This window comes from Oncorhynchus clarkii, chromosome 29, assembly GCF_045791955.1.
Source record: "Oncorhynchus clarkii lewisi isolate Uvic-CL-2024 chromosome 29, UVic_Ocla_1.0, whole genome shotgun sequence".
NCBI lineage: Eukaryota > Metazoa > Chordata > Actinopteri > Salmoniformes > Salmonidae > Oncorhynchus > Oncorhynchus clarkii.
In genome coordinates, this window is record NC_092175.1 from 48,083,751 (window position 1) to 48,100,507 (window position 16,757).

The following is a 16,757-nucleotide window of genomic DNA, read 5'->3' on the forward strand; positions in this document are numbered from 1 at the left end:
CTGTGTGTGTTGTCCACAGGGGTGTGTGTTTGAGTCTATTTTACCGTGTGTGTGTGTGTGTGTGTGTGTGTGTGTGTGTGTGTGTTCTAACCTCTCTGTGTGTGTGTTCTAACCGCTCTGTGTTTTATCAGTGCTGATCTGATCCCAGCCTTTAAGGACCTGACGTTGGACAAGCTGGCTGCTAGCTCCACCCCTTCTGCAGCTGCCCCTCCCCCCCCCACTGCTGTCGCCCCTGGCAGCTCCCTACCACCCCACATGAAGGTGGGACACAACACCTTACATTTTCCTGTACTAAACACTTTCAATTAAGATTGTTTCAAGTCCCCGACCAGTCTGCGTCTCCGGTCCATTTAGTCTTATCAGGAACCCTGTGTGTTAGGTGTGTCTGCCAGCCCTGTCTCCTACTATGACCATGGGGACAGTGCAGCGCTGGGAGAAGAAGGTTGGAGAGAAACTCAGTGAAGGAGATCTACTGGCGGAGATAGAGACCGACAAGGCTACCATCGGTCAGTACACACACCCACGGGGTATACACACCACACACACCACCCATGGGGTATACACACCACACACACCACCCATGGGGTATACACACCACACACACCACCCATGGGGTATACACACCACACCATAGACACACAAGGCTACCATCGGTCAGTACACACACCCATGGGGTATACACACCACACACACCACCCATGGGGTATACACACCACACACACCACCCATGGGGTATACACACCACACACACCACCCATGGGGTATACACACCACACACACCCACAGGGTATACACACCACACACACCACCCATGGGGTATACACACCACACACACCACCCATGGGGTATACACACCACACCATAGACACACAAGGCTACCATTGGTCAGTACACACACCCACGGGGTATACACACCACACACACCCACAGGGTATACACACCATAGACACAAGGCTACCATCGGTCAGTACACACCACAGACTGTACACACACAATGTATAAACACACAGACAGACTGTACACTCAGTGTGATTTCAATTGTGTGTGTGTGATTTCAATTGTGTATGTGTGTGCAGGGTTTGAGGTGCAGGAGGAGGGTTACCTGGCGAAGATCATGGTGTCTGAGGGAACGCGTGACGTTCCTCTGGGCGCTCCTCTCTGCATCATCGTGGAGAAGGAGAGTGACATCGCTGCCTTCAGCGACTATGTAGAGGCAGCGGGGACTGATGTCTCCACCCCACCCCCTGCTCCTGCACCAGCACCGGTAAAACACACCCTAACCCCCTCCCCAGCACCGGTAACACACACCCTAACCCCCTTCCCAGCACCGGTAACACACACCCTAACCCCCTCCCCCAGCACCGGTAACACACACCCTAGCCCCCTCCCCCGGTACCGGTAAAACACACCCAAACCCCCTCCCCCAGCACCGGTAAAACACACCCAAACCCCCTTCCCCAGCACCGGTAACACACACCCAAACCCCCTCCCCCAGCACTGGTAAAACACACCCTAACCCCCTCCCCCAGCACCGGTAAAACACACCCTAACCCCCTCCCCAGCACCGGTAACACACACCCTAACCCCCTCCCCCGGTACCGGTAAAACACACCCTAACCCCCTCCCCAGCACCGGTAACACACACCCTAACCCCCTCCCCCAGCACCGGTAACACACACCCTAACCCCCTCCCCCAGCACCGGTAACACACACCCTAACCCCCTCCCCCAGCACCGGTAACACACACCCTAACCCCCTTCACCAGCACCGGTAAAACACACCAGACCCCCTTCCCCAGCACCGGTAACACACACCCTAACCCCCTCCCCCGGCACCGGTAACACACACCCTATCCCCCTTCACCAGCACCGGTAACACACACCCTATCCCCCTTCCCCAGCACCGGTAACACACACCCTAACCCCCTCCCCCGGCACCGGTAACACACACCAGACCCCCTTCCCCAGCACCGGTAACACACACCCTAACCCCCTCCCCCGGCACCGGTAACACACACAGGCGTTTTATGGGTTCCTGACCAATTCTTGTGTTGTTCTTTGTTTTTTTACATTGATCTCAACTTTTTTACTACATAATGTTTCTGCCATCGTTTCCTTTGACCGAAAACAGCTTCTGGACACCAGAACAGCGCTCACTAACCTTTAATTTGGATGACAATTTCTACATCTAGTCGGCAGTGGAAGCGGCTGTGAAAGAGGCAGTCGAGGCAGCATGCTGACAAGACTACGTTGGTGAACAAATCAATCGCCTCTACAGCTCGAACGTACAATCACTAGAGAACAAACTGGACAGGTTCCATTTGAGACTATCAACGGGACCTGAACAACTGGAACATTCTGTTTCTTGGAGTCGTGGCTGAACAAGGACATGGATATACATCCCGCTCGTTTCTCCATGCATCGTCTAGACCGGACAGCGTCTTTGGGTAAGATGAAGAGAGGAGGGGTGTGTCTCTTTGCTAACATTCACCAGGATGCGTACACCGAGCAGACAACCATACATTCAGAACACCATAGTCCCTGTGCCCAAGAACACCAAGTTAACCTGCCTAAATGACTACTGCCCCGTAGCACATGCTTTGAAAGGCTGGTCATGGTTCACATCAACACATTCATCCCAGAAACCGTAGACCCACTCCAATTCGCATACAGCCCCGACAGATCCACAGATGACTCAATCTCAATTGCACTCCACACTGCCCTTTCAGACCTCGACAAAAGGAACACCTATGTGAGAATGCTATTCATTGACTACAGCTCAGCGTTCAACACCATAGTCCCCTCCAAGGTCATCACTAAGCTAAGGACCCTGGGACCAATCACCTCCCTCTGCAATTGGATCCTGGACTTCCTGACGGGCCGCCCCCAGGTGCTGAGGGTAGGCATCAACACAGCTGTGAAGAACGCACAACAACGCCTCTTCCCCCTCAGGAGGCTGAAATGATTCGTCATGGGCCCTCGGCACCATTGAGAGCATCTTGACTGGCTGCATCACCCCTTGGTATGGCAACTGCTTGGCATTTGACCGCAAGGAGCTACAGAGGGTAGTGTGACATTGCCCAGTACAGCACTGGTGCAGAGCTTATCACCACCCAGGACCTCTATACCTGGCGGTGTCAGAGGAAGGCGGTAAAAACTGTCAGGCTCCAGCCACCCAAGTCATGGACTGTTCTTTCTGCTTCTGCAAAGCATGCGATACCGATGTACAAAGTCTAGAACCAACAGGACCCTGAACAGCTTCCACCCCCAAGCCATAAGATTGCTAAATAGCTACCCAAACCATCTGCATTGACCCCCTTTTGCACTCTTTTGAATCATCACATAAACAGCTGCTACTGCTTATTATATATCCTGTTGCCTAGTCACTTAACCCCTACCTATATGTACATATCTACCACAATTACCTCAAACACCTGCACATCAACTCGATACTGGTGCCCTGTATATATCGCCCAGCTCTACTCAATATGGATGTGTGTCCGTATCGCCCAGCTCTACTCGATATGGATGTGTAGCTAGCGTTGTTAGAGATCTTGTATTTTAACGTGTTAGCTAGCGTTGTTAGAGATCTTGTATTATAACATGTTAGCTAGCGTTGTTAGATCTTGTATTATAACATGTTAGCTAGCGTTGTTAGATCTTGTATTTTAACATGTTAGCTAGTGTTGTTAGAGATCTTGTATTTTAACATGTTAGCTAGCGTTGTTAGAGATCTTGTATTTTAACATGTTAGCTAGCGTTGTTAGAGATCTTGTATTATAACATGTTAGCTAGCGTTGTTAGAGATCTTGTATTATAACATGTTAGCTAGCGTTGTTAGAGATCTTGTATTATATATAACATGTTAGCTAGCATTGTTAGATCTTGTATTTTAACATGTTAGCTAGCGTTGTTAGATCTTGTATTTTAACATGTTAGCTAGCGTTGTTAGAGATCTTGTATTATAACATGTTAGCTAGCGTTGTTAGATCTTGTATTTTAACATGTTAGCTAGCGTTGTTAGAGATCTTGTATTATAACATGTTAGCTAGCGTTGTTAGAAATCTTGTATTTTAAAATGTTAGCTAGCGTAGAGATCTTGCTACATTTTCCAGATAGTTCTCTGACAGACTAGAGAATAACAGAACATCAAGTCATAGCGACACGATGCAACAACACTGTGTGTCTTCTAGGTTGTAGCCCCCACTCCTGCAGCAGCTAGCCCAGCTCATGTGGCCCCGGCAACCCCAAGGAAAGGGCGTGTCTTCGCCAGTCCGCTAGCCAAGAAGCTCGCTGCAGAGAAGGGCATTGACCTAGCCCAGGTCAGCGGTGAGTGTCCACACACACACACACACACGCACACCTTCCTCTCTCTGACACGTTTTTTTTGTGTGTGTGTTTCAGGCTCCGGTCCTGATGGTAGAGTCACCAGGAAAGACATTGAGACTTTCGTCCCCCCCAAGGCTGCCCCTGCTGTAAGTCACCACACACTCACTTTACTGCATTTATCCTAAATGTTTTGTTTTTTATACTTACCATTGATACATATTGAGCATAAAACATTGTCTGTAGACACATCTGATGCAATGTTCACTCTAGACTGGATTGGTTTTCTGATGCAATGTTCACTGTAGACTGGATTGGTTTTCTGATGCAATGTTCGATCTAGACTGGTTTGGTTTTCTGATGCAATGTTCGGTCTAGACTGGATTGGTTTTCTGATGCAATGTTCACTTTAGACTGGATTGGTTTTCTGATGGTGTGTAGGCTCCTGTTGCTGCAGCCCCTCCTTCCCCGGCTAGCCACGCCCCTACACCTGCCCCGGGTGTTGCCGTGCCAACAGGCACCTTTACTGACGTTCCTATCAGCAACATCCGCAGGGTAATGCACACACACACACACTAGTCCTGAGCGATTAACCGATGTCGGTTCAATTACTTGAATACAATTTAGTAAAAAAATAAAAATTGTGAGCCCAATGCGCCATTTCTCTGGAGAGAAATCAAATCATTCACTAGAGAAATTAAGTCAAGAACTATGTGGGACACTGGGCTGAAGCGCTGTAGTTTTCATAAAGTAAATATTCAACCTAGTTCAGAGCAGGAACGTGATAATTAACTACAATGACCATAATCCATTGCGCCTGTTCCACTTGGACAGAGATGGATGCACTTTTACACCTGACAGAGGAATGTAGCCTACACAACAATGAGAAAGAGGGATAGAGTTTGTGAAAGTATGCCTTATCTATTGTGAACTAGTCAAATGAGCTCCCGAGTGGCGTAGCGGTCTAAGGCACTGCATCTCAGTGCAAGAAGCATCACTACAGTCCCTGGTTCGTATCCAGGCTGTATCACATCTGGCCGTGATTGGGAGTTCCGGTCAAACCCATCGTCTGGGTTTGACCGGGGCAGGCCATCATTGTTATAAATATTTTGTTCTTAAACTGACTTGCCTAGTTAAATAAAGGTTAAATAAAAATAAGGGCAGACAGCTCTGCAGCAAATTTATGCAGGCTAGCTAAATACGATGACTAAAGACTGTTCAGTTTGGTGAATAGGAGGACTAAAGACTGTCTGGTGAATAGGAGGACTAAAGACTGTCTGGTGAATAGGAGGACCAAAGACTGTACAGTCTGGTGAATAGGAGGACCAAAGACTGTGCAGTCTGGTGAATAGGAGGAATAAAGACAGTCTGGTGAATAGGAGGACTAAAGACAGTCTGGTGAATAGGAGGACTAAAGACAGTCTGGTGAATAGAAGGACTAAAGACTGTGCAGTCTGGTGAATAGGAGGAATAAAGACAGTCTGGCGAATAGGAGGACTAAAGACAGTCTGGTGAATAGGAGGACTAAGGGCAGTCTGGTGAATAGGAGGACTAAGGACAGTCTGGTGAATAGGAGGACTAAGGACAGTCTGGTGAATAGGAGGACTAAGGACAGTCTGGTGAATAGGAGGACCAAAGACTGTCTGGTGAATAGGAGGACCAAAGACTGTCTGGTGAATAGGAGGACCAAAGACTGTCTGGTGAATAGGAGGACCAAAGACTGTCTGGTGAATAGGAGGACCAAAGACTGTCTGGTGAATAGGAGGACCAAAGACTGTCTGGTGAATAGGAGGACTAAGGACAGTCTGATGAATAGGAGGATTAAAGACTGTCTGGTGAATAGGAGGACTAAAGACTGTCTGGTAAATAGGAGGATTAAAGGCTGTACAGTCTGGTGAATAGGAGGACTAAAGACTGTAGGAGGATTAAAGACTGTCTGGTGAATTGGAGGACTAAAGACTGTCTGGTGAATTGGAGGACTAAAGAAGTCTGGTGAATAGGAGGACTAACGAGTGTACAGTCTGTTGAATAGGAGGACTAAAGACAGTCTGGTGAATAGGAGGACTAAAGACTGTCTGGTGAATAGGAGGACTAAAGACTGTCTGGTGAATAGGAGGACTAAAGACTGTCTGGTGAATAGGAGGACTAACGACTGTCTGGTGAATAGGAGGACCAAAGACTGTACAGTCTGGTGAATAGGAGGACCAAAGACTGTGCAGTCTGGTGAATAGGAGGAATAAAGACAGTCTGGTGAATAGGAGGACTAAAGACAGTCTGGTGAATAGGAGGACTAAGGACAGTCTGGTGAATAGGAGGACTAAGGACAGTCTGGTGAATAGGAGGACCAAAGACTGTCTGGTGAATAGGAGGACCAAAGACTGTCTGGTGAATAGGAGGACCAAAGACTGTCTGGTGAATAGGAGGACTAAGGACAGTCTGGTGAATAGGAGGATTAAAGACTGTCTGATGAATAGGAGGATTAAAGACTGTCTGGTGAATAGGAGGACTAAAGACTGTCTGGTAAATATGAGGATTAAAGGCTGTACAGTCTGGTGAATAGGAGGACTAAAGACTGTAGGAGGATTAAAGACTGTCTGGTGAATTGGAGGACTAAAGACTGTCTGGTGAATTGGAGGACTAAAGAAGTCTGGTGAATAGGAGGACTAACGAGTGTACAGTCTGTTGAATAGGAGGACTAAAGACAGTCTGGTGAATAGGAGGACTAAAGACTGTCTGGTGAATAGAAGGACTAAAGACTGTCTGGTGAATAGGAGGACCAAAGACTGTACAGTCTGGTGCATAGGAGGACCAAAGACTGTTCAGTCTGGTGAATAGGAGGACTAAAGACTGTCTGGTGAATAGGAGGACTAAAGACTGTCTGGTGAATCGGAGGACTAAAGACTGTCTGGTGAATAGGAGGACCAAAGACTGTACTGTCTGGTGAATAGGAGGACCAAAGACTGTACAGTCTGGTGAATAGGAGGACCAAAGACTGTACAGTCTGGTGAATAGGAGGACCAAAGACTGTACAATCTGGTGAATAGGGGGATTAAAGACTGCACCGTCTGGTGAATAGGGGGACTAAAGACTGTCTGGTGAATAGGAGGACTGAAGACTGTACAGTATAGTGAATAGGAGGATTAAAGACTGCACAGGCTGGTGAATAGGAGGACTAAAGACTGTACAGTCTTGTGAATAGGAGGACTAAAGACTGTCTGGTGAATAGGAGGACTAAAGACTGTCTGATGAATAGGAGGATTAACGACTGTACAGTCTGGTGAATAGGAGGACTAAAGACTGTCTGGTGAGCACAGATATAATGTTAGATGGTTGTCTGGCTGATACTGCCTCTGAACAGATGATGACTTTATGGAATTAAATATAATAAAGTCATCAAATAAAAACAAAGTAATATACTCAACTGAAAATGTGGCTTTGTAATTTTCATTTAAATAGTCAAGTCTTCTTGTCATTATTTCATAATACATTTAATGTTTTAAAAATAATCGTGGTTAATCGTGGAAACTGAACCGACCTTTAAACGCACCAATCGCTCAGCACTAACACACGTACACACACCAGTTACCTACATATCTGAAAGATATCTTCACCATTATGTTAAACATTGTTCTGTGTGTCCAGGTGATATTGTTATTGTTGTTACCTAGGTGATAGCCCAGAGGTTGATGCAGTCTAAACAGACCATTCCCCACTACTACCTGTCTGTTGACATCAACATGGACCAAGTCCTGGAACTACGCACGGAGCTCAACGCTGTGAGTCTGTCTGTCTAACCCTTACTCTGTGAATAGACAGGACTTAGCTTCCTTAGTAGAGAGGTTGCCTGGGTCCTTCTGTACCTTGTGTCAGTTTGACCCCCAGCACCTGGATGAGTTTCTAAGCATGCCTCGGAGAGATATTGTGAGATTCTGGGAAAACTCTGTCCTCTCCTGAACTACTCCGTGACCCGGAAACTGGTAAATGGTGGTCTTATGTAGGAGATTGTTAATGAATTAATAATCAACAGTCGGAAGGAGGCTAAGGAGAAGGAGACTAAGGATACTCGTGTGTGTCTGACGGGCTCCCTATCACAGAAGCGTTTTGAAATCCGCCACACCACCTTTGAATCAGCCGTTGTTCTCTCGGAGGAGAGAGGCATGCACACATTTAAAAACAACATGCTACTTGGAGAAACATCGGTGCTTGACGCCAGTGCAGCGTCAACGCTCAGTATTGCAGGTGCTACATACACTGTCACAGAGCACAATCCCGTGCTACATACACTGTCACAGAGCACAGTCCCGTGCTACACACACTGTCACAGAGCACAGTCCCGTGCTACATACACTGTCACAGAGCACAGTCCCGTGCTACATACACTGTCACAGAGCACAGTCCCGTGCTACATACACTGTCACAGAGCACAGTCCCGTGCTACATACACTGTCACAGAGCACAATCCCGTCAATGGAAATCTGCTTAGGTGGATACATCGATCCACAGTTCTTCATCAGGAAATATGAAAGGACTCAAGTATGCGTAAATTCAAGCACTCACAGTCATGACAAACAACCAAAGAAAAGAGCTATCGCTGACAAGGGGCCTGACAACTTCTCATTTAACTGAGTTCTTTTGAAGCCTATTTAATCAATTAAATCACAACAACTGGCAAGTTCATTACAACCTCCAAAATAATCTCTATTGGCCTATTATATAATCTGATTTCATATGTTACTTTCCACCAACCTCCCAAATAATCTCTATTGGTCCATTTGTATCAGCTGATTTCATGTTTCCACCAATGACCATAGGTTTCTTCCCCGCTTTCTACAGCTCTGAGCCAAGCATCGGCAGCAGACAGTAAAACCCAGTGTATTTTATTTTTTTATCTTATTCTGGGGGGGAAATGCAACGGCAGAAATGTAGCTGCTTTCATTGATTACAGCGAGACCAATTTATTTCCAGTTTCAAATAAAAAAAATTCCCAAATTGGGATTATTAAAGTAATACTCTACTCTCCTTCCTAGGAGGTAAAGGCCCAGAACATCAAGCTGAGTGTGAATGATTTCATCATTAAAGCCAGCTCTCTGGCCTGCCTCAAGGTCCCGGAAGCCAACTCCCAATGGCTCGACTCTGTCATCCGACAGTGAGTACATACTCTACCTCTTTCTGTCTGCCTCCCCTTGTCTGCCTCCCCTTGTCTGCCTGCCTCCCCTTGTCTGCCTGCCTCCCCTTGTCTGTCTGCCTCCCCTTGTCTGTCTGCCTCCCCTTGTCTGTCTGTCTGCCTCCCCTTGTCTGTCTGTCTGCCTCCCCTTGTCTGTCTGTCTGCCTCCCCTTGTCTGTCTGTCTGCCTCCCCTTGTCTGTCTGTCTGCCTCCCCTTGTCTGTCTGTCTGTCTGCCTCCCCTTGTCTGTCTGTCTGTCTGTCTGCCTCCCCTTGTCTGTCTGTCTGCCTCCCCTTGTCTGTCTGTCTGCCTCCCCTTGTCTGTCTGTCTGCCTCCCCTTGTCTGTCTGTCTGCCTCCCCTTGTCTGTCTGTCTGCCTCCTCTTGTCTGTCTGTCTGTCTCCCCCTCTCTGTCTCCCCTTGTCTGTCTCAAGGGCTTTATTGGCAATGGACACACATACTGAGCCCTAGGACCATGCCCAAGGACTACCTGACATGATGACTCCTTGCTGTCCCCAGTCCACCTGACTGTGCTGCTGCTCCAGTTTCAACTGTTCTGCCTTATTATTATTCGACCATGCTGGTCATTTATGAACATTTGAACATCTTGGCCACGTTCTGTTATAATCTCCACCCGGCACAGCCAGAAGAGGACTGGCCACCCCACATAGCCTGGTTCCTCTCTAGGTTTCTTCCTAGGTTTTGGCCTTTCTAGGGAGTTTTTCCTAGCCACAGTGCTTCTACACCTGCATTGCTTGCTGTTTGGGGTTTTAGGCTGGGTTTCTGTACAGCACTTTGAGATATCAGCTGATGTACGAAGGGCTTTATAAATACATTTGATTTGACATATGTATTTACCCTGGTGTTTGTTCTTCACTGGTTGACCTTTTCTTGTGGCAACAGGTCACAAATCTTGCTGCTGTGACGGCACACTGGTATTTCACCCAGTAGATATGGGAGTTTATCATTATTGGCTTAGTTTTCAAATTCTTTGTGGATCTGTGTAATCGGAGGGAAGGTTTGGGAATCGCTTTCTTTTAGGTGGTTGTAGAATTTAACGGCTATTTTCTGGATTTTGATAATTAGTGGGTATCGGTCTAATTCTGCTCTGCATGCATTATTTGGTGTTTTACGTTGTACACAGAGGATACTTTTTGCGGAATTCTGCATGCAGAGTCTCAATTTTGTGTTTGTCCCATTTTGTGAATTCTTGGTTGGTGAGCGGACCCCAGACCTCACAACCATCTATAACTGATTCAAGTTTTTTTTAGCCAGATTCTAGTTGGTATGTCGAATTTTATGTTCATTTTGATGGCATAGAAGGCCCCTCTTGCCTTGTCTCAGCTCGTTCACAGCTTTGTGGAAGTTACCTGTGGCGCTGATGTTTAGGCCGAAGTATGTGTAGTTTTTTTGTGCTCTAGAGCAGTGATTCCCAAACACTTTAACCTCCAGCTGTACCCCCTCTAGCACCAGGGTCAGCGCACTCTCAACTGTTGTTTTTTGCCATCATTGTAAGCCTGCCTGCCACACGCACACTATACTTTATTATTTTTTATTTTACATGGCAGTTAAGTCAGTTAAGAACAAATTCTTATTTTCAATGACGGCCTAGGTTAACTGCCTGTTCAGGGGCAGAACAACAGATTTGTACCTTGTCAGCTTGGGGATTCGAACTCGGTCGGTTGCTAGTCCAACGCTCTAACCACGAGGCTACGCTGCCGGTCCTGCCACTATACGATACATTTATTGCTCATAGGAATGAGTGTGAGTTTTTGTCACAACCCGGCTCGTGGGAAGTGACAGAGCTTTTATAGGACCAGGGCACAAATAATAATATTATAATAATCAATCATTTTTCTCTTTATTTAGCCATCTTACATGTGAAACCTTATTTGTTCATCAAAAATTGTGAATAACTCACCACAGAGTACTCAGTCTTCAATCACTTTCTAAACACAGTATGTGCCTGTATCTAGTTTTCATGCTAGTGAATCCACCCTCACCTAGGTATGTGGTTGCAAAGGGCATCTCAGTGTCTTAACAGCATGATTTGCCAAGGGTAGGATACTCTGAGCGAAGCCCTATCCAAAAATCCGCTTGTTGCAATTTCGATGAGGCTCTCTTGTTCAGATATCGGTAAGTGGACTGGAGGCCGGGCATGAAAGGGATAACGAATCCAGTTGTTTGTGTCGTGCGTTTCACACCACAACCACTCACGTCACACCACCCAAAAACACATTTTTGGATAGGTCAAGTTTTTGTGTGTGTGTGTGTAGGAACCATGTGGTGGACGTGAGTGTGGCGGTGAGTACACCCAACGGTCTGATAACGCCCATCGTGTTCAACGCCCACACCAAGGGACTGGCTGCTATCAGCTCTGATGTCTCAGCCCTGGCTGCCAAGGCCCGCGACGGGAAACTACAGCCACATGAGTTCCAGGTAACTACCAACTACACACTAAAAACAAATGATTACACACTAAAAACAAATGTGTTAAACACTTCTGCAACATTAGTTGGTCCCACAGGTTCCAGGAGTTGAATCCTCTAAAACTGTGCGTTTCAGGGAGGCACGTTTACCATCTCTAACCTGGGAATGTTTGGCGTCAAGAACTTCTCAGCCATCATTAACCCTCCCCAGGCCTGTATTCTGGCAGTAGGGGGCTCAGAGAAGAGACTGCTGCCCGCTGACAATGAGAAAGGGTAACTACACTACCACTATACTATACTACTACTACTATAGCTACACTATACTAGGCTAAAATACTACCCCAGGCCTGTATACTGAACGGGTAAATACACTACCAGGGGTCTTCAAACTTTTCTTCCCCAGGGACACCCATCCTAACCCACCTTTTAAGCTAAAGTCATTCCCCTACCCAAGAATAGTAAAGCCCCCTTCACTGGCTCAAATAGCCGACCAATCAGCCTGTTACCAACCCTCCTTAGTAAACTTCTGGAAAAAATGATGTTTGACCAGAGGGGGTGAACACATATACACCCACCAGTTTTACGCATTTTATTTAAAATATATATATATATTTTTTCTCACTTTACCAATTTAGATTTTTGTGTATGTCCATGACATGATATCCAAATAAAAATACATTTAAATTACAGGATGTGATGCAACAAAATAGGAAAAACACCAAGAGGGATGAATACAAGGCTCTGTACCACAGCGACTGAAACGACTCCAACACTTATCGAAGAGCTGCAGTTAGTTTCAGTTTGTGGCAAGAAATAAGAAAAATAAGTCCTAAATATTTATAAAACTAAAAGCATTGTATTTGGGACCAATCATTCACGAAACCTCAACTACATCTCGTAATGAATAATGTGGAAATTGAGCAAATTGAGGTGACTAAAAGTGCTTGGAGTCACCCTGGATTGGAAACTGTCATGGTCAAAACATTACAACAGTAGCTAAGATGGGGAGAAGTCTGTCCATAATAAAGCGCTGCTCTGCCTTCTTAACAACACTGTCAACAAGGCAGGTCCTACAGGCCCTAGTTTCTACCTTCTTAACAGCACTATCAACAAGGCAGGTCCGACAGGCCCTAGTTTCTACCTTCTTAACAGCATTATCAACAAGGCAGGTCCGACAGGCCCTAGTTTCTACCTTCTTAACAGCACTATCAACAATAACCCTATCTCATCCCAACCCTATCTCATCCCAACCCTATCTCATCCCAACCCTATCTCATCCCAACCCTATCTCATCCCAACCCTATCTCATCCCAACCCTATCTCATCCCAACCCTATCTCATCCCAACCCTATCTCATCCCAACCCTATCCCATCCCAACCCTATCTCACCCCAACCCTTTCCCACCCTAACCCATCCTATGTTACCAAAACCTGTGATGTCTTGTCATCAGGTAAATGATAATGGCTCATCGCTAACATGATTGAATGTGATATCGGGACGTTGACATGATTGAATGTGATATCGTGACTTCATCGTTGACGTGACTGAATGTGAAATTGTGACGTCATTGTTGACATGATTGAATGTGATACTTGTGATGTCATCGCGATATTAATAGGCTGCACGTTTCGTCACAATATCGTTGGACGCCCGACTAAGCGTTCTACTCGATGCATTGTCAATTGATGCTGATGAAAATTACAATATTGCCATCCGTCTAAAGGAAATGTGACAACGGCAAAGTTGTTCCTACAAAATATTTGCCTACTTAAGCAATGTCATCGTATTTCAAAATCACACTGGTGTAATTTGATGGAAACAGTCATTAGCCTCCATTCAGAATGACTGGGCACCACTTGACTTTCAGGCACCAATATGGCTGCCCCTGCAGCGTCTGTAGAACAGTTATAATAATGGCATGACGTGACATAGGTGCCACCCATGAATTGACTGGACAGGGCCTTTTAATCTTAAGGTTGATCATACGCTGTTCTGTTATTTACTGTGTGTGTGTAGGTTTGATGTGGCCAGCATGATGTCGGTGACGTTAAGTTGTGACCATCGCGTGGTGGACGGAGCAGTGGGAGCTCAGTGGCTCGCAGAGTTCAGGAAGTTCCTGGAGAAGCCTGTCACCATGCTGCTCTGATTGGATAACACCCTCACCAGGCCACACTGTGGTTGGCTGGAGCCGTCGCCAAGCTGATTGGTGGAAACCGTTCATCATGTTTCTGTGATTGGCTGGCCCACCACAAGGACACTCCCCCTCCCCCTTAAAGGGGTGAGGCAGGACTCACTCCCCTCAGAATATAAGACACTTTTCCCTCTTCCTCTGTCTCTCGCCCTCCATAACTGTTGACATAGTTATTGACATAGTTACAGTTTAGCCTAGTGGCTGTGATGTCACTACAACATGTTGTTTATAAAGGTAACTGTTACAGTTGGGAGAAGATTGTGTTTAAAGTTTAAAAAAAATATGAGATTGGAGCTAAGAGTACGTTAGCAAAGAGAGAGAGAGAGACCTGAAGAGACACACAGACAAACACACACACTAGCCCAGCCCCTCTGATCAGCCTGCTATGTAGAACCAGTATAGTCACACACTAGCCCAGCCCCTCTGATCAGCCTGCTATGTAGAACCAGTATAGTCACACGCTAGCCCAGCCCCTCTGATCAGCCTGCTATGTAGAACCAGTGTTGTTTATGTAAATACATTGACAGGAGGTCCACATCTCTGCTGGTTGTCTTCTCTCCATGGTAGGTAATTGAGCGATTGAATGTCACTGATTGGCCAGAGTTCAATCGCCTATAGCAGGTCTGAATCAGTCCCTGATTACAGAGGAAAGATGACAACTAGCCGTGCAGCTGACCTCCAGGTATGGAGCTGAGAACAGCTGATCTATCTTGTGATGCTCTATGATCAGCTGATCTAGCTTGTAATGCTCTATGATCAGCTGATCTATCTTGTGATGCTCTATGATCAGCTGATCTATCTTGTGATGCTCTATGATAGGGGTCTCCAACAGGTCCATCTACCAGTAGCTACCAGCCCACCTATGAGTAGTTCACCAAACAATTCTGAAAGTACATGCAATTGTCAGTATCAGACACAGAAAGCTCCCAACTACTATCTAAACAACACAACGTTGACATTATCCCACCCCTGGTTAGCGACTATTGGCTTCAAAAGCCAATACCTAACACAATACCTGGCAATTATTTTCCAACAATATTGCCTCTGTCTGTGTGGTGTGCATGTTTTTCTATCACTCAGTGTGTGGCCAGTTAATATGATAACCGTCTTGTGGTTTTACAAAAATACTTTCGCCAAAACCTTCTCAATTAAATGTTAACTGCAAAGTAGGCTTACCTGGCAGAAGCATATCATGAGTAAGTACGTCATTTGCATCTGTTATTTGTTAACTGCCATGAACTGAGCAGCAGCAGTCCAGAACCATCACTACTATATCAGCACATTAGATGGGACATTCCTCACTCCCCAGATTCACAATTAAAGGGCCAGATGCACAATTAAAGGGGAATTATACCCCAAAAAGTCTAAATTTGTTTGTTTTCTTCCAGACGCCCATAAAATGGCTTTGTGTGATTTAAGTATTGACATGGACTCAGAACATCCATTATGACACCTCCACTGTGGGGCTCTATAGGTCTTCTGATGTGATTTAATGACATGGACTCAACCTAATGTCATTGTTTCTCTATGAACAATTCTAACCATCATTTAGGAGAGAAAAAACAGATTTTATAGCCCCCCTTAGAGTTGTTTATGAATGAACTGTTATTTGACCAGGTATATTGACAGAAAACACAGTTCACTACTTTCTGAGTAGCAGGAAAGAGGAGAATGTGCCTACAGTGAGGGGGAAAAGTATTTGATCCGCTGCTGATTGTGTACGTTTGCCCACTGACAAAGAAATGATCAGTCTAATTTTAATGGTAGGTTTATTTGAACAGTGAGAGACAGAATAACAGCAACAAAAATCCAGAAAAAACGCATGTCAAAAATGTTATAAATTGATTTGCATTTTAATGAGGGGATCAAATAGTTTTTTTCCTCACTGTATTTGAAAGCTAGAAAGAAATGAGTAGCTGAAGACATCTCTAGCTCTTATGCTAGAAAAGGTTGGAGACCCCTGCTCTATGATCAGCTAATCTAGGATGGGTGGAGTCTTCATTTACAGTGGGAGGGGCTTTATTTATGACATCACCCCCTGACTAAGCACTCGGCCAATCCCCTTCTTCCCCTGGACATGTTATTATTTTCTAACCTGTTAACAAACATTCTGAACAGGAAACGTTGTGTATTTACATGACATCATCTGAAAACAAGTGAAACGCACAAAGAAGTGAAGCTGGATGTACCGTTGCCATGGGAATTATTGCTGAATAAATTGAGTCAAAATGAGCTACTATGGTGCTGTTGTGGAGAGTCCTATATTAATATATATATTAAAGCTCTGTTATATGTAATATATATATTATACACTGAACAAAAATATAAATGTGTTGATCCCATGTTTCATGAGCTGAAATAAAAGATCCCAGAGATGTTCCATATGCACAAGAAGCTTATTGCTCTAAAATGTTGTCCTCACACTTGTTTACGTCCCTGTTAGTGAGCATTTCTCCTTAGCCAAGATAATCCATCCACCTGACAGGTGTGGCATATCAAGAAGCTGATTAAACTGCATGATCATTACACAGGTGCACCTTGTGCTGGGGACAATAAAAAGGCACTCTAAAATGTGCAGTTTTGCCACACTGCCACAGATGTCTCAAGTTTTGAGGGAGCATGCAGTTGGCATGCTGACTGCAGGAATGTC

The 16,757-nt window shown here is 45.6% G+C and overlaps 1 protein-coding gene across 2 annotated transcripts in view; it reads left to right on the plus strand.

Annotated features, from left to right (window-relative positions):
- Positions 1 to 16,498, plus strand: part of LOC139387768 (dihydrolipoyllysine-residue acetyltransferase component of pyruvate dehydrogenase complex-like) — a 28,375-nt gene extending 11,877 nt beyond the window's left edge. The window contains exons 4-15 of one of the 2 annotated variants that reach the window (XR_011629222.1): positions 132 to 261; positions 380 to 506; positions 1,077 to 1,264; positions 4,193 to 4,328; positions 4,404 to 4,474; positions 4,767 to 4,880; positions 7,994 to 8,101; positions 9,353 to 9,471; positions 11,763 to 11,925; positions 12,052 to 12,188; positions 13,933 to 14,653; positions 15,981 to 16,339. Coding sequence is in view for 1 of the 2 variants with exons in the window: in XM_071134005.1 (XP_070990106.1) it covers positions 132 to 261; positions 380 to 506; positions 1,077 to 1,264; positions 4,193 to 4,328; positions 4,404 to 4,474; positions 4,767 to 4,880; positions 7,994 to 8,101; positions 9,353 to 9,471; positions 11,763 to 11,925; positions 12,052 to 12,188; positions 13,933 to 14,062 (1,423 nt within the window). In the remaining variant the exon portion in view is untranslated. Of the gene's footprint in view, positions 1 to 131; positions 262 to 379; positions 507 to 1,076; positions 1,265 to 4,192; positions 4,329 to 4,403; positions 4,475 to 4,766; positions 4,881 to 7,993; positions 8,102 to 9,352; positions 9,472 to 11,762; positions 11,926 to 12,051; positions 12,189 to 13,932 lie in introns of both variants that reach the window. The other variant, XM_071134005.1, reaches the window with a different exon arrangement.
- Positions 16,499 to 16,757: the final 259 nt, after the last annotated feature.